This window comes from Crocodylus siamensis, chromosome 12 (genome assembly GCF_052110815.1).
Source record: "Crocodylus siamensis isolate JL-2025a chromosome 12, ASM5211081v1, whole genome shotgun sequence".
Classification (NCBI taxonomy): Eukaryota; Metazoa; Chordata; order Crocodylia; family Crocodylidae; genus Crocodylus; species Crocodylus siamensis.
Genome location: NC_143406.1, coordinates 21151294 through 21177270, shown reverse-complemented (window position 1 = coordinate 21177270; position 25977 = coordinate 21151294). Strand labels below are relative to the sequence as shown.

The following is a 25977-nucleotide window of genomic DNA, read 5'->3' as shown; positions in this document are numbered from 1 at the left end:
TTCCCACAAGGTCCTTTATTGATTCCATATGCTTAGTGTAACAGTGAGCAGGGTAGAGGGAAGAGGGGGCTCCCTATGCAGTGCCAGCCCCCCGCCCAACTTGCCTCAGGACTGGTCATGCCCTACAAGTGCCCAGACTGGACCTCTGCAAGGGGAGCAGGGGCACTTGCAGAGTTAGCAAGGGCTGCTCTTGGAGTAGACCAGCATGCCCCAGGGGATGGTTAATCTGTCAGAGCGGGGAACCTGCCCCTTCCTCCAATTGAAACCTGAGCTTGACTCCCTGCAGGGGACTCACCCAGTCTCTGAGAAGCAAAATGGGCGGTGAAGGCCAGTTCCCAAATCTGCAGCTGTGCACCATGAGCTGCCTAGGGCAGTGGCCCAGGGGCAGCTAGAGGATTAAGAGGCCAGAACCAAGGCAGAGAGAGTAGGGTGTAGCCTGGGGCACAGAGTACAGGCTAAGCGGAACCATGCACAAAGACCTCGGGGCATATGGCTTCTTTCCTTTAGTGTCATGGAAGAGCAAGTCCTACAGTAGAGGCCAGGCTACTGCCTGGGATGGGGGAGGGGGGGAAAATGATGCTGGGGCAGGAGCACAGGCAGGATGACTGGGGGGTTGAGGCTGAGATGGTTTGTACTGGGATCTGAGAGCTATCTTACCTGCTGCCCAGGCACAGGGGTGCCAGGACATGGTGTGAACGTAGCTGGCAGCGTCTGTCCTAGGCTACATTTAAGCGAACACTCGGGATCCAGAGGGCTGCCCTGCCCTGCCCTGGCCCCTGGTTAAGTTACGGCTCCTCCAGTACAGGGGTACCAGTAACAACACTAGCTTCAGCAAGGCTCACCAGTCTAAACACCCCGGCACCTACTGATGGTCAGCAGTAACCACCTGCACAGAGTACCAGGTCATGCCACAGGCAGGGCAGAGGCAGGAAATTACATTCCCCATCATGGGCCAGGAGCCTGGAGTGTGTGAGACCTCTGCAAACCTATGCTGCTCATCCTAGAGGGAGGGAGGGGCTGGGTGACAAGAGTAGCCACCTGCCCCACAGCTTCCAAGCTCTAGGTGCTGCATCAGAAGAAACAGGATGGACATTGTGCAGTCTGACACGTGCAAGGCACCTCATTCTTTCTCTCAGCCACAGGCCAGTGCTCAGCCTGGGAACGAGTGGGGTAGGTGGTGGAGGGACCAAGTGAGGACCACGAGGCAAGGGGCCCTAGCTCTCCTCCTCAGGAACAGGAGCAGCTACAGTGGTCCTGCTCTTGTCCTCTGCCTTGGCTTCTGGCTCACCCCCAGGCAGCAGCAGCAGGGCTGGGCTAGGGCTTGAGTGTCGCTGCTTCCGCATGAATGGGAACACCCTGGCAGGAGATCAAGAGAACAGTCAGTATGGGGTCAAGTATGTGGTGTGGGTGGGGTCAGGGGAGCACAAAGCAGGGCTGAGGGCACTGTGCAGGGTGCTGATATGCTTTAGCCCTGATTCCCCAGTGCTCCCCACAGCCACTTGCAATCAGAAACAAGCCGTTGTAGGATACACCCAACAAGCATAGGACAGGGGCCTCTGCTCACCGCTTCTTGGTCTCAGGAGGAATGATGGCCTCAGCCAGCAGGCTTTTGTAGAGGTCAGACTTGAGGAAGCGTGGGTAGGAGTCCTGGGGGCAAACAACCATGAGGGGATGGTGTAGCCTGCACACACATAGGCCTGAGCACAGGCCAAAAGCAGGAGGCTGTGGGGAAGCTACCCTGCCCCAAGCTGACCCTTCCCATGTGTCACAGATGGTGATCTGTGGGGATGCATCACACCTGGGTTCCTGCCACCGGAGGCTGGGCCTAGCATGTGCAGCCTGCACTTCCCCTAGCCACAGACCCCCTCTACTAGGCAAGCCCAGTCTGCCTGAGCTACCTGCTGAAGGGCCTGGGAGCACCACAGAGCTGCCCCTCACAAGCAACCAGCCCAACCCACAAGTGCTGCCTTTATTTGTGGCAACCAGCTGGCAGTGAGAACTCCTCAGTGGAGAGAGGTCAGTGTTTCACGGGCTGGAGGGGAAAGCCACTTACCCCACCCTACACAGGATGCAACTCTCCTGTGTTGGCAGTAATCAGCATTGACATGGGCTCATCCAGCCAGGCATAAGGAGTAATGCAGACTGCTGCACTCAGCACTAGCACGTATACCCATGTTTAGACCAGGCAGCTGTGAGGGAGGGGTCATGCCCCAGTGCATCCTGCCACACCCTCACCTTTTTCATCAGCATATAGATGTGCATCTGGGCATCATCCATCACATAGCGATGAGGCGTCTTGAGACCTTCCAGGGTCCTCTCCATGGTCTTGCTGTCAATGTTCACCCACCGGGTGGCACCAGGGGCCAAGAAGTGCCTGCAGAGCAGGGCCACAGCACAGACAGAGAAGGACTGACAGGCTGGAACAGCCTGGCCCCCTAGGAGGGCCTTGCTTTTGCCTTGGCTCCAGTGACCCCACTCCTGGCATGACTTCTCCCAGCAAGAATATAGCAGGTGAGATAGTGAGAGGCTTCTGTTGCGAGTCCCAGGGTGCTGGCTCCAAGGGGAGGTGCCAGCATTACCTTCCCCCCACCTACATGACTGTCCGGAGACCAATGGGACAGGCAGTGAGCAAGAGGGAGCTCCAGCCTATGCAAAACATAAACCAAAGTGCTGCTGTAGGCCACCACAACCAGGATGCCCCCTGCACATTTAGGATCCCCACCAAAACCTACCAGCCCTCTGGTCCAGCCTTGAGGAGCCAACCTGCCTTTGCTGTGCTCAGGTCCATGCCTTTGCCATAAGGAGGGGCTGTGTCTTCACCGGCCCCATTAGACAGGGGTCACTAGGAAACAACGTTGCCTCAGGGGGGAATGTGGCCTCTGAATCTGCTGGGACCCTGAGATTCATGGCAGGAGCAAATGGGAGATAGGGCTGTGCCCTCCACTCCTGCTGCAACAGGTCTTCTCAGGAAGGACCTTATCCCAAAGGGATTTCCTCTTGTCAGCTACCAGTGAGCTGTCCACCCTCCATGAACAGGTGCCACAGAGTCATCTGAGCCCCTGGGGTCCCTGTTTGTCCTGTGCCAAGGACACCCTAGTTTCTCTAGTTCCTGGGGCGGAGTCTGCCTGCCACCTACAGTAACCAATTGGCTGTGTTTCTCCAGGATGCAGGAACATGGGACAGACAGCCACATGGGGTGGCCCAGTTACCACAGGCAAGGGGATGGGTCTGTGGAGTGGGTTTGTTGCTACTGTGGAAGGCAGCTCTTTGCTGTGCTGGGAGATGCTAACTTTGTGTGGGAAGAGGCTCTCCTGAGCCTATCAGAAGGGGCATGGGGTAGCACCCCACCTGTCGCTAACAGAATACACATGGAAGCTAGGCCAGGGAGGGATGGGAGGCTCACTGGTAGATGGAGTCCATGATCTCAGCAATGCGGGACTGCTCCCCATATCGCAGCTCCTCACATGCCTCCCAGAAGCTCAGGTTCTCAGCTGGTGGGAAGAGACAGAGAGATGATGTTGGGCAAGGCAGAGCACTGGGAGGAAGGGGCAGGGAGTATGCTCCTGCCTGGTCAGCAACCAGGCTCACAGGCCTGGTTGGTCCACAGTGCACTGGCCAGGGCACAGGTGTCCACAAACCATGGGTGAATGAGAGCACAACCCAGGAAGGGTTCCTTCCAAGGAACCGTGAACAAGTGCTTCAAGCTGCATGGAAGGGGCCTTTCTCCAGGCAGGTGGAAAACACAGGGCAGAGCAGGAGCGCCCCACCTGGGACATCACTTGGCTGACTGTGTTAGGCCAGACCTGCTCCCTTGTCAGGCCAGCAGGAGGGAAGGGTCCTGCCCACATGATGTTGGTGATGCCTTCTGAGACAGGGCCCTACCTATCTTGTGCCGGCCAGTGCTTCACCCAAGCACTTCCTGCACAGGGTGTCCCATGGCAGGGGAATATTTGCCACCCCATAAGCCAACAGATCTGCTGTGCTAGGCTGTGCCCCTGCCCAGCAGCCAGGCAGGACCTCCCCATGCAGCACAACCTGCAGGAGCTCGCACAGGCTGAGGTGGGGAGGGGGGACCAGTACCTTCCAACCTGAGACATTGTGGCAGTGCTGGGGGTGGAGTGTGACATGCTGCTCACTCACCGCTGAACTCCTTCTTGAGGAACTCCATGAACTGTGCCCTGCCCAGTGCATCACTTAGCAGTTCGCTGAAGCTGAAGCCCCAGCGCTCCACACGCAGCTTGGTTGGAGTCATCACTCTGCAGCAAGGGCATTGAGAGTTGCAGTCACCAGCTGTGGCACCCTGAGCAGTTCCCATCAGTCCAGGGAGCCAGGGGCCTGCAGGGCCCCAGAGATCAGTTCCCACATGGAGGCAAGCAGGGGCAAAAGCCCAGAGGCAGCTCTGCCCCTTAGGCTGGTGCTTAGCAGAGCCCTGCTGGGACAGCCACACTCCTAGGTACCACCTCAGGGACGTGACTTTCTGGGCGCTGGGAAAGCAGTGCTGACATCCTTCTGCTAGCAGGACAGGGACCACAAGAGTAACCCACGCCCCTGAGCCCCTGTCTGCCCTGCACTGAAGGGACCCCCCATGTTCCTCTGGCTCCTGGGGCAGAGTCTGCTTGCCTTCTGCAGCAGCCATTGATTGGCTGCGCTTCCACAGCAGGTGGGAACATGGGACAGGCAGCCAACCTGGGGCTGGAGCTTTTCACATCAGAGCCAGACAGGTGGGAGAATGTCGACCTGTGCAAGCAGACTGGTGGACATTCTACCACTAGTGGCTATGGCAGGGCCAGGGGCAGGATGAAGGGACATGCCAGGTGCTCAGGCCACAGGGTGCTTACGTGGGGGCATTCATTGCCCAGTAGGTAGTGTCATCTGTGATCCAGGGGTTGCTGGGCAGGCAGCCAGACATGATGGGATCATGGGGCACATACTGCTCGTTAAACTTGACGTACCTACCAAGACAGAGGAGAGATGAGCGGCTGGGAGCTGGGCTCTAAGGCTCCCAGCACAGGCCAAGGACCAGCACTAGCAGAGGTGCGGAGAACATGACCAGCAAGTCTGTGGAACAGACCAGGTCCTTACTGCTTTGGCTGCACAACATGCTGGTGTCTCGTGCCCATGCCAGAGGAAAGGTCTGCACTGGGACCAGCATTGCCATAGCGGAGGACCTTCCCCCCCCATCTCATTTGCATCACCAGCATCCCTGGGACACAGCATAAGCCCTACTCCTGAGCCACAAGCCCCTTAACATCCCACCCCTAATGGCACAGCATATTGCCCTCAAATGGTCCAGTAACCTTACTTCACTGACCCAAGGTCTACCTCAGGGCCCAGCATGCCTCTGCCTTGTGCCCTAATAGGCTTCACTAGCAAGGACTAATACCATGGCCCACCCCCTCACCAGCCTGGTCTCCCTGGTGCATGTGCTCTCCCAACACTCCCACCCCTGAACCCTAAGGATCTTCTTGGAAAGCACTGGCACCAGCTGAGCATCCTGTTGTGGGAAGGAGCAAGTTCTCAGCGATCCCTGGGGGACAGAGCAGGGATCTGAGCCAGGTTTTCCGGAGCTGTGGTGCCAGCTGGCCAGGATCTCAGTGCCGTGTGGGAGGGTGCTTTGTGCTCAATCTCCTGCTGGCAGGATTCTCTCAAAGCCCCTCTCTAGGGAGCCTGCTGCCCTCCAACAGAGCCTCACATCCTGCTTCAGTACTTTGCAACAGGCTCAGCCAGTGCAGCCACATAAATGAGCCTGGAGCAGTGCTACTGGAGTACGGGACAATGTGGGCACCAGGTCACAATTACCGTGACAGTGGGGCAGAGGGCAGAGCAGATGCCTGCAGGGGCCATGCTGAGATGGTAAGGATCATGCTCCATCAGCTCAGAGAGTATAGCCCCCACCCCCAGTGCAAAGCCCCTCACCCCATCCCAGGGTCAGGGGCTGCTGCTGAAAAGCAGGGAGAAACTGCTGATGCCTGGCAGGGCCAGTCCAGTAAAACAGGGGCTAGAAATGCCAGCAAGTGACTGCCCAGATCCCCAAGGCCCCCAGGTGACAACTTACCCTTCCAGGCAAATGGAAGACTTGACCCTGGTTCTTCCCATGGCCTTTCGGCAGTACTCGATCTGGGACCGGCACAGGACAACAGGGTAAGAGGGAAGATTGTGGCACCCACCCACTGGGGCCCAGGGCACTGATACTGTTTGGGGAGGAGCTGTGATGGGTGCTATCAGCTGTTATGCCACTGTCCAATCATGGTAACAGTAAGAACTGGAGCTAACCCTGTGTGTGCCCATGGCCAAGACCTCTCCGTTGCTCTGCCTTTCCTGTCCAGCCCACATTCCCACATAGACCCCTCACCCTGAGGTGCTGCTATGCCTTTGCAGGTGCGCGGTATGCTTCCAGGGCACTGTGCCCACTGCTCCCCACTGTGCCAGTTGCCCAGCACTGGGTGTGGTCCTAGGGAGGCCCCAGCACAGCCCTGAACAGAGGCCTGGGGAAGCTGTCCCTGCCTCCATGGCCAGACCCTGTCCTGCAGACTCACCTCTCGCTTGTAATAATCCATGTTCTTGGTCTGGAAGAGACAAGCACAGGGGTGAGAGAGCCCAGCAACAGCAGTCCCTGCATAAGCATGTCTGGGCCCCAACAGTCCTGGCCCAGCACCTAGCCAGACTAGGCAGCCATTGGCCCCAGCATCTCAGGGCTCAGTTGTGCCTGGTCCCAGGTGCTAACCCGCAATGAGCTGTGCACAGCTCAATACATGCAGGTCCCAGCTGCCTCTCCCCCACGGTACTTTTTTTTTTTTAAATTAAAAAATATACACACACACGCGCGTGTATATATGTGTGTATATATATATGTGTATACACCCCCCCCATAAACTTTCCATCACACATCTTAAAATCACATTAAAAACCTGTGCTTCCCATTACAATAAACACACCCACTCCCCTGTGCGCCCACCCTCCACCCTCACCTACTCCAATCACAGTCCTTTGGTCCAAACTCCTATTTGGGGTACTGGAGTCATGCCTGGTACTACAGGCAGCCTGGAGCGGAGCTGCGGGCCGGAAGGGCAGCTGGCTGGCTGGCCCCATATTCCACTCTGCTTGCTGGGGCAGCCAAGGTGTACTCTGGGGATTTGGGCTGCACAGGCCTTGTTGTGGGAGATTCTCTATAAGCAGGACCAGGGTGGCTGGAAATGGCCGCAGTCCTGAGGGGAGCCTTTCCACACTCCACTGTGCTGGAGTGTCCTGCTGCCTTGTGACCTGCTTATGGATCCCCTGGGCCAAACACCCTGAGTTCTCAGTTTCTAGTTTCAGGCTACTCAGCCAGGCCACCCAGAGGACTGCAGCAGGAGGATCCCACAACAGCTCATAGCTTCCTCCCCTGGTCCTGCAGAAAGCAGTGGAACTCCTGAACACATGGGAGGAAGAAAGGAAAGCAGGCACTTCACCACCAGGCCTGGCACCACCCTGAGGGCTCTCTGCAAAGGACAGCCTGGAAGCTGTGGGATGAAGTAGGGTACTGGCAGGAGGGTGCTGCCCCAAGGGTTGAAGCACCTGAAGCTGCCCAGCCCTGGGGATCAAGGGCAGCCCCAGGTCCTGTTTCAGCATTGCCTCTCTATGCATGACAAAAGAGCCACTAGCAGACTCCTTCACCCCCACAGCCAGCCATCACCAGCAAAAAGCCACTCACCAGGCAAATCCCTGAGGACATGCCCAGCCATCTCACACACCAGCTGGCAGGGGCCCAGGACTCCTAGTTCCCTGCTAACTGCCTGTCTGCATGTCTATGCCCCACCCCGCTGCCCCCAAGCCTGTCATGGGAAACCAAAGGTTAGTGACACTTACTTGGGCAGAAGATGGCACACAGGAGAAGAGAAGAAAAACAGAACCCAGCAGTTAGTAAAGAGCCAGCACAACAGACAGGGGAGATAAGAGCACCCAACAGACTGTGTTAGTGATGCCAGCACAGAAAGAGAGGAGTTTCCTAGGAGCTGCAGAAAAAGCAGGCCCCAGTGGCCAGCCATGTGCATTCACCCCCTGCCTAAGAGGCTTTTCCTGGCTGGAGGCTGCCCATGCTTCAGCCCAGGGTTCACTACTCTGCCTGTCTGTTGGGCCATCACACTGGCTGCACAAGCCCACCAAGCCAATCCAGACAGCTCTTGGCTGATAACCACCAACCCAGGGAATGGCTGCTAGCACCTCAGCGCAGGCTGGCATCACTAGCCTGAGGCCATGGCTGCATGTGGTCCACTATAAGTATGGGAAGAAGAGGCCATTGCATACACCAAAGCCATGTGGACCAACATGTCCTCCTCTTGCTGCAGCAGATCTCTGCAGTGCCCTCAGGGAAGGCATGCCCAGAACATGTAGACTTTTAGCAATGGAGGGGGTACAGAAGGACAGACTAGCAGTTGAAGAGTGCCATGGCCAGCATTACCACCTGGTGCTATAGAGGCTGAACTGGCCTCTGCCCTTGGCCAACCATTAGCCACTATCAGGGCTGGCATTGCAGCAAGGCAAGTCTGGTCAGGCCCAGGGCACTGAGTACTGTGGGGAATGCTCCTTCCCAGAGACTGCTCTGTCTAGCAAACTTGCAGAGCTCCCAGACGGAAGTGTAGATGCTTGAGGCAAACGGCACATTATTCAGAGCTGGAGATGAGCAGACAGAAATGGTACACAGGAACCCAGACAGATTCGAGACACCAGGCAGGGGTAACAACAGGAAACATGGATGCTAACACCAGGGGACTAATCCGCAGAGTTAATGGTGACTCTCTTGACCGCAGGGACAGCAGCAATGAGACCGGAGCTAGCAGACAGCATCATACCCTGGGACTAAGAGCACGTCCTGCTGGGCATGGGGCAGCCCACCCAGCACTGCACCATGTGCCACAGAGCAAGGACACTTGAGTGCAGAGACTGGTGGGGCTAGGCTCTGGGGGAGGGCTCAGCAGGCACACACTGTCTCAGCCTGCACGTCTGGGATACCTACAGGGGCCCAGTGCAGCAAGAACCTGGACAGCCCAATGGCATCAAGCCCCTAGTAGGACCAGGATGAGCTAGGATGTGCCTGCAGAGGGCGGATCTTTTGGCTTATGCAGTCCACGGGGAGTGCTGCAGGAGTGGGGACCAAGCACTTCTGTGCCAACCACGGCCTCCCCAGGCAGGACACTTACGAGCTGTGCTCGGCTAGCATGGCAGTTCCTCCGCTTCAGCCCATGCTCCATCACATTTGGGGCTCCTGGCTGCACAGGAAAGAATAAGAACCAAGCCTGGATCAGGATGGAGGATGGGTTCCAGCCAGCCCCTTGCCCAATGCACGTTCCTCGGGTCTAGCCAGGCCCCACAAGGGCTGCGACAGCCAGGGCCCTTATCTCCTCCCTGTAGAGGCAGAGGACATAGTGGGGACAGGCAGGGTAGGGGCACTGGTGCTGGCTGTGGCCTGAGCTGGCGCACTCTGCACTGGGCTGGTGTTGTCCCACAGGGGATGCCCACCCACATACACTGCCACCCCGGGAGCCTGCAGGACAGCATGGCTCTGTGGCCACAGCTTCCCCCCACAAAAGAACCAGGAGCAGGGTACACAGCAGCAGGATGGTGCGGATCACATGGCTGGATGGCCAGGCAGGGCTGCTTCCTGCAGGATGGAGAGGAAGCCACCAGACTGAGACAAGCTGCTGAAGCCAGACTGTCTTTCTGGAGTGCTGGACATACCCTGCCTGGGCCCAGGCCAGATGGATCCATACCCATTGCTCTGGCGGCAACACCCTGGGAGACAGCACAGGATGAGCCATGGCCCTTTGCGCTGGCCCTGTCCCCACTACCCTGTGTAGAGCTGGCTGGATCAGGGATGGAAGGGATTAGGAGAGAAAGGCCCATTAGCTTTAATTGGAAGCCAGCTGTCATGCTGGCCTGGGTAGGTGGGGGCAGGGACAGTGTAGGGGATGGCAGACACTGCCCCAGCCCCTGCTCTGAGTACACCTGTAGCCATACTTTTATGCCCCAGGTCTCTGGCAGAGGGAAGGGGGCAGAGTTGCAACCCCTCTGCCCCACAGCTGAATGGTTCCAAGCTAGAGGCAGTCTCTGGGCACCAGAGAACTGCAGAGGGGACTAGCTGCCCCCTTCCTACTCTTTGTCTCCTCAACCAACTCACCCATCCCTCCACATCTCCCCACATGGCACAGGGGGAGGGGAAAGGAGGGATGAGGAGCTGCCTGACTGCCTAGCAAGGATGTGGTTACCAGCAGGCAGTGTCAGTCCAAGAAAACTGTATCCTGAGGCAGAGCCTGCCAGGGGTGGGTGCTGCATGCCACCAGGGGATCCCTGGTTAGAAGCCAGGGAAGGTGCTTGCACTGAGGCTGGGATGCAGGGGGAACTGCCAGCTCCTTGCTAATCAACAAGGGTGCAAGAAGTTGAACATGCCTTTCAGTCCCTTCCCTGTGAGCCAGGGGCCCCAGCCAGAGCCCCTGCTATGCCTGCCTTATCCATCTGTCTGTCTCCAGGGAGTGGTGGGGTGCCACTACGCACTGAAGCTCAGCACCAGCAGACTGGACCCAAGTCTGTGGTCACTCAGGAGAGCTCCAGCATGGAACTCTGCCCCACCTGCACGCACCTGAGTGAGGCTTTCCCACCCTTGCAGGCCTTTCTAGAGGGTGCCCCTTTTCTTCCCCAGCATGGTCACAATTGACAGGGCTGAGCCCTCACAGCCTCCCTCAGGCAAGCCTTACCAGGGGCCGATTGACCAGCCAGTAGGCCTGCTCCTGGCAGTCTATGACAATGCGATCGCCCTTCCGGCGCTGCTTGGCTGCCCTGTCAATAGAAAGGTAGCATCAGGCAAGAAGGGCTACGAGCAGCCACTCCCGTACTGCTCTTGGGACAGCCAGGGCTGGAGCTCTCCTGAGAGGAGGGGCCAAGCCCGGCCCAGGCCAAACCCAGAGCAGCTGGTTTTCCCACCCCAACTTAGCAAAGGCCCCAAGCAAGGGGGGGGGTTCAGGAGGAATAAGGGGTCCATCCAGGGGAGCTTCAGGAAGAATAAGGGGTCCCTCCAGGGGAGCTGGTGTAAGCTGCTGTCCCCTTCTTTGCCTCTTCACAGCCCTTGTTAGAGTTGCCAGCTCTCAAGCCCCATATGCTGGCACCATGAGAAAAAGCATCAACCTCTGGGGAGCAGCACATGAAGGCTCAAGGTAGGTAGAAGAGAGGCTGACCAGGACATGAGCAGCAGCAAACAGAGTCCTACTCAGTCAGGCAGCCTCCAGGGCTGGCCTTTGCTCCGTGCCCTGCCAGAAGGATATGAGGACCTCTCAGCTGATTGCCTGAATTGGCCCCTCATTGAAAGCACTCAGTGGGCATTGTAACAAGGAGCTCTGAGTTCCTGTTAGTGTAAGAGAGAGACTGGAGTAGCTTGAACCCAGGCAGCTAAATAGGGGCCAGTTGTAAGAAGGGTGGTTGTAGGGAATGCTGCTGCTCAGGTAGTAAGCTGCCCATCAAGGCAAAGAGTACACCTGTAGACAGTCTGAGGCTAGCTATAAGCAGCAGCAAGGGAAGGCAGGCAGGTCATTAGGCTCAGACTGAATATCCCTGGGTGTGTGGCTGCTGAGTCACCTGACTAGAAGGGTGCAGGTTTAAGGAGTATTTAAGCCCAGGGGCTGAGCCTAGCAGGAAGTCTGACCCTGGAGGCTGAAAAGGAATGAGTTTGTGGCTTATACCTGGGATATCCTAGGACTATTGCAAATACATGACTGCTGACTTGCAAGGGAGTGGGACCCAGGGTTTGGTAGGCAGTGCTGAAAGACATCCAAGTTGGTGTTTGTGTTCTGACTGAGCTGGGAGTTTGAGTTATAGCCTTAAGGTTTAGTCCTACGTTAGAATTTGATAGTCTGGTGGTTTTGGCAGGACTAAGAGGTGATGGAGGTCCCAAAAGGCCTGGGAGCAAGGCAAAGACAACATCACAGTGGGCTCATTGCTGGGGAGCAGGGCAGAGGCTGAAGCCCAGGAGCCACATGCAGTATAATGGACCTAGGCTAACAGGCCCAGCAAGAGGAAAGGGGCAGAGGCCAAGGCCCCAACGAAGGGACAGTGATTGAGTGGGAACATCTGAGGGATGGGGTGGGTGTAGCTACAGAGGCGTTTGGAGGCCACAAACTTAAGGCAGTTAGGGCCCAGTGTGCATGGATGAGCCAGAAAGGCTCAGCTAGCTCTTAAGGGGAAAAACTGAGACCACCAGGGTCCAGGAGGGACCTGCTGGCTGACAGATAGACAAAGACTTCAGGGAATATCGGGCAGCCTCCCTTTTTACAAATTAACCAATTACATCAAGGAATAGCAAGCAAGAGAAAGGGGAGGGTACCTGTAAAGTCAAAGTGGGACGGGTACAGTGTGGCTACCAGGGGGTGTCACAGCCACCTCTGGGGCCTGCCGTGCTACAGCGTGGATTTGGGAATGGGGTGCCCACATTTTTTTTTTGAGATCCCCTGCTTTATGGGCAGTCGGCCTAGCTCTCGCTTGCCACGTCTTGATGTTAGTTGATACACAGAGTGTGGGAGGCTGCCCTGGTCTTATTACAGTGACCACCCGGATTGTCGTCCTGGCCTTCTAGGTCAATTGAATGGCTCTGTACCTCGCCTACACCATGCCCAATGACTCACAGATGGCATCCTTACAGATGTTCCACCAATTGCTGAAGCCTCTCTGAGCCTTCCAACCCCTCAGCCTCTCTCAGCCCCACTCTGGGCCCTCAGACCTCTGTCTCTCCGCACAGCCCTTTCCTGGGCTGCCAGACTCCTTCATCTCCCTCTTGGCTCCACTTTGGATGCCAGACCCCTTGGTCTCTCCTCCAGCCCCTCTCTGGGTCCTGAGACCCCTTGGTCTTACACAACCATTCCTTTGGCTACCAGGCCCCTCTGTCTCCCTCCCAGCCCCACTCCAGACTGCCAGCCCCTTTTGGTCCTTTGTCCTGCACCCTTTTAATTCTGTACTTCCCTAGCCACTCTCTAGGCCCTCAGATCCATCCAGTCCTGCACTCTGTTCCCTGGCCCCTTGCTGGGCCTCTGGACCCATGTGGTCCCAGTCTTCCCTGACCAAGTGCTTTTCTATCCAGGTATGCACCCCTAGCCCACCCCTTCCATGGGGTAACCCACAAGGCAGTGGGAGCTGAGGCTTTCCAGCCTCCATCCTCACCTTTCCCTGCATTGGCCCATGTGTGGTATTTCATGGAGGATGCCCCACAACAGACAGCCCCACCACACTAAACAGCCCAAGTAGGGTGCAGTTTCAGGTCTTACCCAGGACCAATCTTCAGGGCTACCTGATCTTACATGTCCTTCTCTGGGCTTTCCCCTAGATGTCCTACGCCCTTCCTGGGCTGCTAGCCACACAGCCCCCTGTCCCTGACTCCATCTCCCATACGAGTTCTCCATCTCTGGCCCCCAGGTCTCTCTCAGACCTCTTTTATTGATCCCTCTTTTATTGGATGGCTGACAGCCAGCCATCCTCATCCTGGGCTGCACGCCCCTTGATCCCTTCCTCTCAGCTGTGGTCATACAAGGACCCTTGGCCTCTCCTAGGCCTTGGCCCTGCTTTAGGCCAGTCAAGAACTCCAGGCTCTCTTGACTCTGGCAGTCTCTGCTATGGTTTATTTCACCCTTCAGCCCCTCCTGGGCCCTGGCCCCACACAGGTCAGTTGAGATTCCCAGGGTCAGACCTCCAGCCGTCAGCCCCCTTGTCTCTGTAGGCCCCTCCATAGATCACTCCCTCTCTCTGGGCTCACCTGGAGCCCCGCATAGGTCTTCCCTAACACAGCCTCTTCCTTCTCTGGGCACATCTGGACCCCTTAATAGGCCCCCATGCTTTGTCCCACTCAGTGGGTTCACCCAGACCTTTCACTAGGTCTCCCAAACACTCAGCCCCTCTCCCAGGGCTCACCTGGCCTCTCAATAGGTCCCTGTGCACCCAGACCTTCTACCTTTGGGTTTATCTGGCCCCGGCAACTGCAGGGTCACTATCCTCACCTTGATTTGCTCCCATCTCTAAACAGAGTATCACTGGGCAATGTCTCCTGGTTCCTTGAGCTTGTCTAAGGGCCACTGGGCACTGTCTGGTGTACTCTGCTCCATGTCCCCACTTGGTACGCTTGTTTTGAACCTCTGATCTGCACTTCCATCTTTGTTGTTTCATTCTTTGTCCCACAAACTCTGTTGTCCCCTTTTCCTGTGGCCTCCCTGCCTAAGGGAGACCAATGAGTGACTTGGTGGGCTGGATCCATGTGTTTTTTAAAAGTGGACAAATAGGCTGGACTCATTTGGCCTCTCAATAGGCTCCTGTGCACTCAGCTCCCTTCTTAGGGCTCTGGACCCCCATATTGGTTTCCCCAGGAATATCCTCCATTCCCTTAGTTCCTATCCAAATCTCTGGATGTTATTCTCCTTGCTTGCATTCAGAAGCAGCAGCCTTCCTGCTGTGATGTTCCTTCACCAGCTCCCAAGATGTTACTGCCAGCCCTACTCTCAGGGTCTGGGCTTATACCCAGTCTAAACCCAGCCCTCTTCCAATCAGGTGACTCACTTAATCAGGCCTAGCCTTAACTGCCAGCCCCCTGAGTCAGCTGACTCCACAATTAGCACTGACCCCCACCTGCTGGTGGCTCAGCAGGCTGCCTTACCCCTTGAAGTGGCAGGTACGTCAAGTGCCCTGACACACAGGCATTACCACCTCCTGGAGTGGGAGAATGAGGGAGGAGTGTCTGTCAGTGTGGCACAAGGCAGTCAGAAAGTGGTGAGAGTGCTGCTGGGGGAGAAGTGGGGTTAGGTCCTGCCCTCTGACCAGCAACCTGGCCTGTCTCATTATGGGCTCCAGCAGATTTCACCATTGGCACGGCTCCATGCTGAGCTTTTGCTTTCAAGGCTCATTGACCCCCTGGCTAGCCAAAGTCTGATCCATGACTCTGGGCACTTGGAAAGTAGTACATGCTGAGCTCTCATGTGCTGAAGCTTGGCCCTGCATAGCACTCTCTGCCAGGATCCCCAAGTTGCTGCTCTTCACAGAGCACAATTCTGCAGGCTTGGGTATCTCCTGGCATGCACCTTGGCAACATGGGGCAGAATCCCCAGAGCCCTAGGCATATTCCTGCTACAAGTGTGGAGACAGGAGGGGCCCTGATCTCTACATCCCATGAGTCCTGGCTGGGTACTGGGGCAGGGACTCACCGGAGCTGCTCCCGGGCTTGCATCACAACAAAGTCCCAGGTGTGGTTGATCCTCTTGTGCAGCAGGTTGTAGTTGTCCTAGGGCGAGTGCACAGGGAAGTCAGTCCCTACCCAGCCCCATCCTCTCTCTCCCCTGACTACCCAGATACATTCCAAGCAGGGCAACCCCACACCCTAGTGTCAGTACCTCTCAGTCATGGCTTCTGCCTGCAGTCTGGGGACCTCAGTGAGGGAAAAACCTCATTTATTCCACCCAAGCATTTCCCTGTCCCATGCAGTGCCAAGGCTGCCTGGTGGTTCCCTGTTCCAGCCCTTCTGATGGCATCAGGCTATAATAGGCGGAGACAGTTCCAGGGTGAGTCAGCAGGTTGCATTGTTGGGAATGCCGAAGTAGCCACTACTGCAATCACAGCCCTTGCACCTTTCTCCACTGCTGATGCTTCTCAGTCCTGATCTGCAGCCCTCTTTTATTCTCATACCAACCCCTATCTCCCCCCAAACCTCTGCTTTGTAGGTCCTTTACTATCCTAACCACCTCCCCAGGAGCCAAGGGGACTCTGCAGTGTGGTTAGCACCTGTATCTTACCTTCTCATGGTCGATCAGGTCACCCTGCTTGCGGATGTTCTTCTTGGCTAGATAGATTGCTGCAGTAAGGCAAAGGAGCCATCAGCATGGGCACCTCTGGATGACATTTGGGGACGGGGGAAGAGCGGGGTTCCTGTCCATGGAGCCAGGTGGTGCTAGGTGCTGGGCTCTGCCCTAATTGCACTTTAGTCTCAGTTTCCCCACAAATAATTGCAGTGCCAGGAGCAGCATGTTCCTGTGCCTATGTTAGGGGGCAGCCTTCCCATGGGGCTTAAACCCACACCCATTCACAGAGAGTAAAGAGTGGCAGGAAGATCCAAAGCTGGCTAAGCCAGAAAATATGCTACCAGCCCTGGGCTCTGCCCAGATCCTTGCAGCTGGGACCAAACACAACAGTCCTTAGAAACAGAAGAACAGCAGACAGGCATAGTTCAGCCCAAGGGCTCTTCTAGTATGGTGATGAAAGCAGGCAGGTGGGGAAACAGCCGAGCTCAGAGCCACCACTCTGAATCCTGTAGTGCTCAGGCCTCCACATGAGGTTGGAGCTACTGGCCGCTGGCACCTCAGGGCTTTTCCTGTAAATCTGTTGGGGGACAGGGCCAAGGCAGAGCAGATGGGAGCCAATGGTGCTGGGATCTCCAGACAGGACTGACAGGCCATGGTCCCAGTGCTGCAGAATGACACCTACCATAATCCAGTTCTGTGGCTGGCCACTTAGTGCTGGTCCAGAAGTACGGGGTCTGCAAGGAGAAAGAGACAGAGGGGGCACTGCCATCACTGAATGGAAACTGGGGGTGAGGAGGGCACTGGTCCTACCCTGTTAATGCAGTTCATGCAGCAGGACCCCATTGGAAGTGGGCAGTTAGGAGGGGGATCCCAGCCAGGTACAGTGAAGCTGCTGGACAACCCCAGCCTGGAAGCCCTGAAGCAGATCCCTGTTTCGCTGCCTCCAGCCCAGCCTACACCAGACATGAAGATGGTATCACAGGGCCCGTCTGGTACTCAGACGTATGAGAACTGTGGGCTTGTGCATGAGTCCATCAGGCCTCTGCAGCATCTGCTGGGCACCAGTCCCACAGCTCTGGGCCTGCTCAGCAGGGTGGGGCCCTGGGGGAGCACCCAGCACTGGAGCACTGGCAATATGTCTCACTCATTGCTCTCTCCAAGCCAGGGTGAAGCAGCTACAAACTTCTTACCAGTCAGTATAAGGGGCCTGGGGCGCATCACAGCACTCGCCCTCAACAACAGCAGGACTGATGCAGCAGCCCCAGCCTTGTCTTGGGTATGAAAATCAGCCATGAGCGTTCCCACACCTTGCTGCCCTCCCTGTCTTAGGGGCACAGGTTTGGGCATGCCCAGAAGAGCACTCAGGCTCAGGAGAGGCATCATGGAGCAAGCCCCCAGAACCTATGGGACAGTTGACTCATGGGCGTGAGGAGGGGTGGGGAATGGAGCCCTGATCCCCTCACCAGGCCTACCTGGAACCTGTAGGGGGACTCGTCAGCTCGCAGCACCAGGTTGCGGGGGTCCTTGAGAGGGTAGATATAGCCATGTTTCACAATCAGGTTCCCAAGGTGCAAGGACTCTGCAGGAGAGACGTGGCTAGGCTGCTTGGAGTATAGTGCAGCAGCAGCCCCCCACCCACCACCTGCTGTGGACCCCTCAACCTTCACCATGCCCAACACAGCACCAGTTCCACCAACCCTACCCCATGAAACAGCAGAGCAGACCCACCCACAGGCTCAGATCATTGCAACTGCTCATTATCATGATGAATTGAAATGCCTGGCACTATTCTGTGCGTGCCAACAAAGCCCCTGCCCCAGGAAGCTGTTCCAACCCTCCTCCCAGCTTGGACAGCTGACAGAGTGCCCTGCTGCAGGAACCTAGCAGGAATGGGCCTGGGATCTGTGCAGGATGCTGGCCCTCTGTGTTGACGGCTCTGGCAAGGTAGGGATCCTTGCTGGGTGACAGGAGACAGTCTGGCCTCTTGCAGCTCTGGGGGTAGAATGTGACAGTTGAAAGAGAAGAGCAGTCTCCTCAGCACAGGCCAGCTGGGCCAAAAATGTCCCCTCAAAGCAGAAGGGGCCACATGCCTGTATTGGGGTTGCCATCACCCAGTGGGACAGCCTGTTGCATACAACCCATGGCTTCAAACCAGGGCACAGCAAAATAAAGGCTTCACTCTGCCTGAAATCATCCCCCAGCCCAGCACAGTCCCAGCCCCACCTGCGAAGTTCAGGACAGCTCAGAGGGAAGAGCAGCGTTCCCCAGGACCCCAAGTCCTTACAGTACACCAAGGTCCATGCCAGCAGCAAATGGGGCAGGTACTGGGAAAGGGAGGGTCCTGGCGAAGAAAGCTCTCTGCAGCCACTGCTTGCCAGCAGGAGGGCATGCAATGCCTGGCCACCTACAGCGATGGCAAGAAGCCTCATGCCAGAGGGCTATTGGGCAAGCAGGTCTCACATGTTGCCCAACTGCTCCATGCTGGAACTGCCAGTGCAGCTGGACATGGTCAGCACCTAGCACTTGGCCTCAGATTTGCTCCATGTATGCTGGCCCAGCAGGGTTTAGGCTGGAAGCACAGAAAGGCACCCTGAACAGCTATCCCAGGAGCCCTCCCATGCCTGGGCAGGCCTCTTGAGGCAGCAAGGGCAGCCTAGCACATGGGACAAGGTGTGGACTCCTGCTTATGGTTTCATACCCTGGTCTTTGTGCATTACTTCTCCTGCAGGGCACTCTGCCTCACCAGGGATATGAGGGGTGAAACCCTATCCTTTTCTTCTTGGAACTGTGGCAGGGACCATGAGAAGCTGAAGACTGACAAGAAAAGAGACCACTGGCTTTGCTGTTGCTGGGTACATTTGAACCTATGAGAGCTGGACCAGCCCAAAACCAACTCTGGTTCCCAGTGCTGCTCCCAGCAGAGGGGCAGGACTGGAGGCTGGTATCCCAGATGGGCAGGTGCAAGGTGGTCTGCAACAGTGACAGGGGCTCTAGGATGGATGAGGGTAGAGGAGCTGGCCAAGGACAGTCACTGCCAAGTGAGGCAGAGGCTGGCTGGCATAGCCATGCTAAGAATACATAGTTTTGTGCAAACTCCTGTCAGCATCACTAGGATGCAGAGTTGATGTGACAGCCCCTGTGCTCCCTATCCACTCCATGCACATGACTCCCCGCCTGCCTCCTGGAAAGGGCTGCCCTGAACTAACCTGCAAGCTGCCTGCTATCAGTTCAGCACAGCACAAGTCAGCAGAAACTTTCACAGGGTAGAAGCTCTCACAGAGCCTGGATCTGGCTCCAGATGCCACACAACAAATGATCGCAGGGCCTTCCCATAACCTAGAGCTGCACTGCTGGCTGCATGCTCTGCAACCTGGGGCTGAGGCTAAGGCAGAAGCCACCTAGAGGTGACACCACAAAACTGGAGATATTTCAAATATGCAGGTCAGCTCCACTCCCTCTTGCACAAGCCCTGCCCCTCACTGGGCCATGGGAGCAGCTCTGGGGTTCTTCCCCTAGATGGGCACACCCCCAAATTGTGCTGCATTGCCAAACTCATCTGCCTTGTAGGGTACAGTGCACAAATGTTGCCAGCCACTGCCAAGGGGGAGACTTGGCAGCAACCAGCCCAGGGTCCTAGGCAGCCTGGCAGGGCTGTTCCACATCTGCAGCCTAATTGGAGACAGACTGGGTGGAACCAAGGGGTCAGGTTCAGCTCCTAGATGAGTCCTTGCTGCTGCAATACTGCAGAGGCAGCTCCTAAAGTCTCCCCAGAGGTGGCTGCAGCTTCAGGGTCCCCCCTGCTACCAGGCATGGATCTTTTTACTCACAGCCATGTTGCTCTGGGACCAGCTGCTAGAGGATGTCCAGCAAGACAAGTCAGTCAAGCTGATGCTGGGAGCCACATGGCTCTGCAGCTTCCCAGGTAGGCAAGGCCTTCTGCACTGCTGCTGAGCCAGGAACTGGCCCCCCCTTTGTCCTAGGGCACAGACATGGTTGCTACATCCCCTTGGGACATGCATCTTGCACAAACAACCTTGGGTCACTCTGGAAAAGACCAGAGATGGACTGAGCCAGACCTGTGCCTTGGTGCCAAGTCACTTATGTGCTTGGTACTTCCCAAAAGGGGCCAAGAAGAACAGGGTGGCAAGCGCTATCCTGAAGTAGCCATGTGACAAGGGTCTGTGCAAGTTCTTGAGGGAGAGGGCAGAACAAACATCTTAGGCTTCCAGCCAGAGAAAGCAGGCCTCACCCAGATCCTCCTCCATGGGGACAAGGTTCCCAAATTGCTGGCCTGGCATCCCACCCATGCAAAACAGAGCCCAGGGCTGAGATGAGGTAGTGCTTACCCTCCTCAGAGATGGTGTACTTCTGGATGAGCCACTCCACAATGTCATTCCCTGGGGGAACAGGAGCACACATAACCAAGGACACTGGAGACTCAGTGAGCCACAACCCATGTCTCAAAAGCCCCTCCAGTGTCCACTATGGGCACAGGGCCAGTGCTGAACTGGCATGGGTTGGCCCCCAGGAGAAGGTGCATAGGAAGTTCTAGGAGAGCCCACAAATATAAGAAGAGGGGACTGCAAGGCATGGGTAAGGGCAAAGGTACACACAAAGAGAATGGGGATGGCAGGAGAATGCTGGGGAAAAGATGAAACAAGAGGACAGAACCAGGGGGTGATAACAGGCAAAGGCACAGTGCAGAGGTAGAGCTAAGGGGTAACCTGGGGCATGACAGGTCTTCCATCCCCATGAGCCTCTGATCACCATCTGGAGCTGTCCAGGGGCACAGTCAGTGCCTGCCAAGCCAGCAGCAGACAGCATCTGGGCCTAAGTCTTCCCTGCAGTGTCAACTCTCAGCCTGGCCCAATGAATAATTGATATCCTGATGCATTACTGCTGGCACGTGACTGCCTGCAGCCAGGAACTGAGGCTGAGAGCTTGGTTTGGGAAAAGGAGGCAGAGAAGACAGCCCTTGCTAATGCCCCGGCACAGACCTGCCCCTGTAGAGTAGAGAATTCAGCACCCTGACTCCAGGTGTCAACTCTGCAGGTTAAGGCATGGAAGAGGGGCAAAGCCACAGAGAAAGCAGTACATACAGTTTGCGAAAAGGGGGAAATCTGTGGGCCCAGTGCCTAGCATGATGCCTTAAGAGGAGATCCAGTCTGGCTCTGCAGAAAAGAACATCCAAAATTTGTCTTGATTTGCAAGAGCAGCCATTCCTCTCTGGAGCACTGCACATCCCCTCCACATTCTAGTCCAGTGCTAGGCTGGGTGCCAGCAAAGGCAGGCACTGGAGCTGCAGCAAGACTGGGAGTGCAGCTGTGGAAAATACTAGTTCCTGCAAGCTAGCACAGACAAAGCCAGCAGACTTGTCCGGTGGGGCAGCAGCTCCAGCCTACAGTCTGGTCCCTCTTGTTGTGGAGGTTACTGTGCAGAAAAGCGGCTCTTTCTGCTGCCAATATCAGAGTAGAGGTTTCATGAAGCCAAAGGCCCAGGCAAGGCAGTTGCCCCAGCAGCAACATGATCACTGGGTAAAGAGCAAGGTCTGGGGCGGAGTGTACATGGTACACGGTACACTCACACCATCCACAGTGTTGTTCACACAGACATTGAAAAGCTCCCTACACAACCACCTATGCCATACACACAACATATGCACAGATGCACCACACCACATGGTGTGCAGACCCTGCTCCCCACAATAACATGCTGTCAATTCAGAGATACCCAACTGGGTATATGTGCATCAGCCATCTCCCCTGGGCACAAAGAGCATTTGCTCAGAGGAAGATGGCCTGGGATGTGGTAGCACAAAGCATGCCCATTACACTAGCATGCTCACATATCATTAAGATGGTAGGGGAGGGAGCAGGACTGCTGCCCAGTCCCAGATCCCAGGGCACAGACATAGCTAACAGCAGTGTAATCTCCTCAGTGCACTCAGGTTAGGGGTAGGCATCAGGGGTGTGCAAAGCGGGCCCTATTCAATTCAGATTTGGCCCAAATCAGGGACAGCGATTCGATTTGTTGATTCAGAGCACTGTCCCTGATTTGATTTGGCTGAATCCGAATCTGAAGATTCGAGGCTGATTCAGCGTATCAATGATTCAGACATAGACACAGCTTTAAATGTTTTTTCTACATGCCTTGAGGTACCAGCACAGCTTGTGAATGCTGCGATGCTGGGGTGCATGAAGCACCCAGGAGGCCCTCCACATGCTCGGTGGTGAACCCAGAAGCGGACCGGAAGTACTTCTGGTCCACTTCCGGGTCCGCTGGGGCACTCCCTCCCCCTCCTCGGCTCAGCAATCAGCTGTGGGGGGACCCCGGGTGACCCCTCAGACCCAGGAGGCATAGGTTGCCAAGCCAGGGCATGTGGGGGGGGCCCCCAACAAGCTCCCTGGTGGACCCAGAAGTGGACTGGAAGTGCTTCTGGGCCACTTCCAGGTCTGCTGTTGAGCACGTTGGGGACCACCCCACACTTCTGTGGGACACTCCACACACCTCAGCATTGCAATGTTCACAAGCTGCCTGCTATCTAGAGGTATGTAGGAAAAACATTTAAAACTGTGTCTATGTCCGAATCACGAATCTTTCCGAAAATCTCCAAATTGATTTGGAGGGTTCCAATTTGATTTGGAGAGATTAAAGTGTCTCCTGATTTGATTTGGATTTGGCCACCGAAGAGCATCTCTCACTGGGAGAGATGACATGCATGTCTGATGCAGAGGGAGGGAGAGAACATGAGCAGAGGGAGGTGGGGTGAGGAGCACAGTTGAACTTACCAGTCATTGCATGAGGGATCACTGTAATTAGCAAGCGCTGGTTTCTCATCTTGACACCCATGTCCGGATCCTGCATGCTGACAATCATGCGCTCCATCTAAGGGGGAAAGCAGCAGAGACTGAGTCAAAGAGACCAGTCCACCCCCTACACACTTAGCAAAGACCCACTGGCAAACTCAGCATGTTGCAAGGGGAGCACAGCAGCCCCTCTGCACAGCTGGGGAAGGGCAGAAAGAGGCCTGGGCATCCTTTATTTCAGAGAAGAGATGAGACCAAGGAAGGTGAAGGGGTAGCACTAGGGCAGAGGGAATTTCAGACTAGCAGATGCCAGGGAGCACAGGCTGGAGGGGAAGCTCCAAGTTCCTCATGCCATGGATCTGAAATCCCAGAAAGTGCCTCTGGTCCAAGCAAAACTCTGGGTAGTGTGGGCAACATGCTGGAGTCCTCTGCTCAGGGCATAACTGGGGTCAAAGAGCTGCCCAGAAATTGGATCCCATAAGGGATGGGATGGCAAACAACATGGAGATGATTTTGTGTCTTTCCAGAATCAATGACACAGCCTGGTCTGGATCCTGTGGTCTGCCCTGGTCACACAACCTCCTTCAGGATATTGAAGAATGCAACTGAAGAGAAGGGTCAGGGAAGGAGGATAAGAAGAACTGGGGCCTGGACAGATTCTCAGAGAAAGTGAAGAATGGATATGTTACCTCAGAGAAGAGACAAGTATATGGGGACCTGGTGAAAAAGTGACTGGTCTAAAGAGAGTTGAGTTGGGAGTCCCTGTCTTCTTCATCTTATAACAAAAACAGGGGACATATGGAGACAGCAAAAGGGAATAGATTCATCAGACAAGAAGAATCACACCCCTGCACAATATACAAAGCTCAGGGAACTCTGGAGCACAAGAGGTCACTGAGGCCAAAAGCTCTACAATATTATCATAGAATCACAGGGCTGGAAGGGGGACCTCAGGGGTCATCTACTGAGTCCAATCCCTGAACAGACCTAGGATGAGCTGTTGCTAAACCATCCCAGACAGGTGCTGCCCAGCCAGCTGCTTCCTGAAAGTATCCAAGGAAGAGATTCTACAACTTCCCTCGCCAACTTGTTCCACTGTCCTTGGTTCTGCCAGTTGGGAAATGTTTCTTGAGGTTTAACCAAAATCAGCTTTACTGCAGTTTAAACCCATTGTTTCATGTCCTATCCTCTGCAACAAGGGAAAACAGTTATTTCCCTCTTTCTTATGGCAGCTTTTCAAATGTTTGAAAACTGCTATCACATCCCCCATGAAGTTCCTTTCCCCAAACCAGACATACATATATTTGTCAGCTCTTCCCTCATACAACTTGCCCTCCAATGCCTTTGCCGTTGTCACTCACCTCTGGATCTTCTCCAATTTCTCTACATCTTTCTTAAATGCGTAGCCCATAAATGCACACAGTACTCCAGCAGAGGCCCAGACAGCATCCATATGAGTGGCACTATCAGCTCCCATAGCTTGCATACAATATTTCTGTTAATGCAGCCCAAGGCTGCAATTTTTTGTGTGATAATATCACACTGCTGACTCATGTTAACCCCAGATCCTTTTCAGTAGTGCCTTTTCAGTTACCACCCCACTCTGTATCTGTGCATTTGGTTTCTCTTCCCTAGGTGTAGCACTCTACCCCTCTTTGTTAAATTTCAGTTTTTGTCCATAATTCTCCAATTCATCATGTTCCTTTTAAATTCAACCCCCGTCCTGCTAACTGTTTGCAAGCCCTCAGAGTTGTGTCATCTGCCAACTCAGTCAGGAAGCTTGCTATTCCCAATCCAATCCTTTAACAAAAAATGTTAAATGGCACCTGACCCAGAACTGAGCGAAGCCTCCTGCCATTCTGACATAGATATATTTAGTTTCTCTCTGATTGTGGTTATTCACCCAATTATATATCTCTTTAACAGTAATCCTACCTGTCCCACATTACTCTAGCTTATTTACAAGAATGTCATGGGGGAACATACGAAAAACCTTACTAAGATTTGGGCATATTGCGTCTGTCATGCTCCCTTCATCCACCAATCCAGTTACTCTGTCAAAGACAGGAATCAATTTGTCTTGGTACAATTTGTCCCTAATGAATCCGTATTTAAGGCTGCTAGTGACCTCCCTTCCTCCTCCAGGTATTTGCAAACTGACTGTGTTATGATTTGCTCTAATAACTTTGCAGACATTCAAGCAGGGGCTGGCTCGGTCTCTGGGGCATGAGCATCCCAGTTATAACCTTGCAGGCTGAACAAGGCGGAGCTCTGGAAAAACCACAAGCCCCCTGCTTCAGGACACTCAGCACCAGATGCCAGAGGCCGGAGAGGGGGTGGGGGTGGGGAAGTCCACCAGCCTTCCTGCTAAAGGGTGCTGTAGCTCTGCCTTCTAGAGGGGCCCCGGTCTGACCCAGCCAGGCTAAGCCTCACTCCCTCCCATTCTATCAAACAAGCAGAGGGTGACAAGTGGTGGCTTCATAGGATCAAGGCAGGGGAACAAACGCAGCCGGATGACTGGTGGGGATGTGCCCTGCCCTGGGGCTGGCAGGTGGCAGGTCCAGCTTGTTTCCTGCACTGCGCTTAGGACTTTGGCCTTGAGCCAAGCCGCAGGTGCTCTGTTTATTCCGCAGTCTGGGCCCCCAGACTCCTGGCTGGGACCACCACGGGGCAGCTCTCGGGCCGAATGAACAAGCACCGCGTGAGGCCCCACCGGCCCGGCCCGGCCCGGCTGACAGGAGTGGGCAAGGAGGCACTTTGGGCTCACGCTCGTTTCAGGCTGCAGCCAGAGCCAGCTAAAGCCCCCCCGGGGCCTGGGGCACAGCCCCCTTCCGGCCCCCGCGGCAGAGCTCGGCCGAGCGGCGGCTGCCGCTCCCGGTGGTCCCGAGGCGCGGGCTGAGCCCCGCCGGGCGCCCCTCCACGGACGGGCGGCTGCCAAGGACGGGCGGAGCGGGGCAGCGCTGCGTGGGCCACGGCCCGGCCTCCCCCGGCCACAGGGGAGCAAAGCCCGGGCCGGCGGCTCCCTCCACCCCAGGAGGCCGCTCCCGGGTCCCGCTCCCACGCCCCCGCCGCGCTCACCTTGGCCAGGCAGGGCATGTGCGCGCGCGGCTGGCCGCCGGCGCTGATAGTCATGGCGGGACGCGGCCCCCGGGCTCCGACGCGCTCCGCCGCGCGCTTCAGCGCCGCTGTCGCCCCCTGCAGGCGAGAGCGCGGCCCCGCCCCGCCCCGCCCCGCCCCGCCGGCTCTGCGCCCGCCGACGGCCGCGCGGGATGCGGGCAACGCCCGCACACACCTGGCCCCCCGCCGAGCTCGGTTCCCCTCCCCTGGGGCGCCGGAGCCGCGGCTGAGGGCGCCGCCGTGCCAGGCGCCGCGGGCCAACG

General features: G+C 56.1%; 1 protein-coding gene across 2 annotated transcripts; it reads right to left on the bottom strand.

Moving 5' to 3' along the window:
• RGS11 (regulator of G protein signaling 11) lies at positions 1-25804 on the bottom strand. Of its 2 annotated transcripts, XM_090024356.1 has the most exons (17): positions 25676-25804; positions 22580-22676; positions 20138-20188; positions 17264-17370; positions 16474-16525; positions 15786-15844; positions 15201-15277; positions 10728-10809; positions 9177-9245; positions 6537-6566; positions 6056-6117; positions 4839-4952; positions 4141-4256; positions 3404-3491; positions 2236-2374; positions 1565-1647; positions 1-1356 (listed from the first exon to the last, which is right to left on the bottom strand). In XM_090024356.1, exons 1-17 carry the CDS (start codon positions 25727-25729, stop codon positions 1215-1217), a joined length of 1422 nt encoding a protein of 473 aa, XP_089880482.1. In that variant the 5' UTR covers positions 25730-25804; the 3' UTR covers positions 1-1214. The 2 variants fall into 2 exon arrangements, with proteins under 2 accessions (XP_089880482.1, XP_089880480.1); XM_090024354.1 differs by lacking the exons at positions 1-1356; positions 1565-1647 and having other exon boundaries at positions 2241-2646; positions 25676-25779.
• Between the last annotated feature and the right edge of the window lie 173 nt (positions 25805-25977).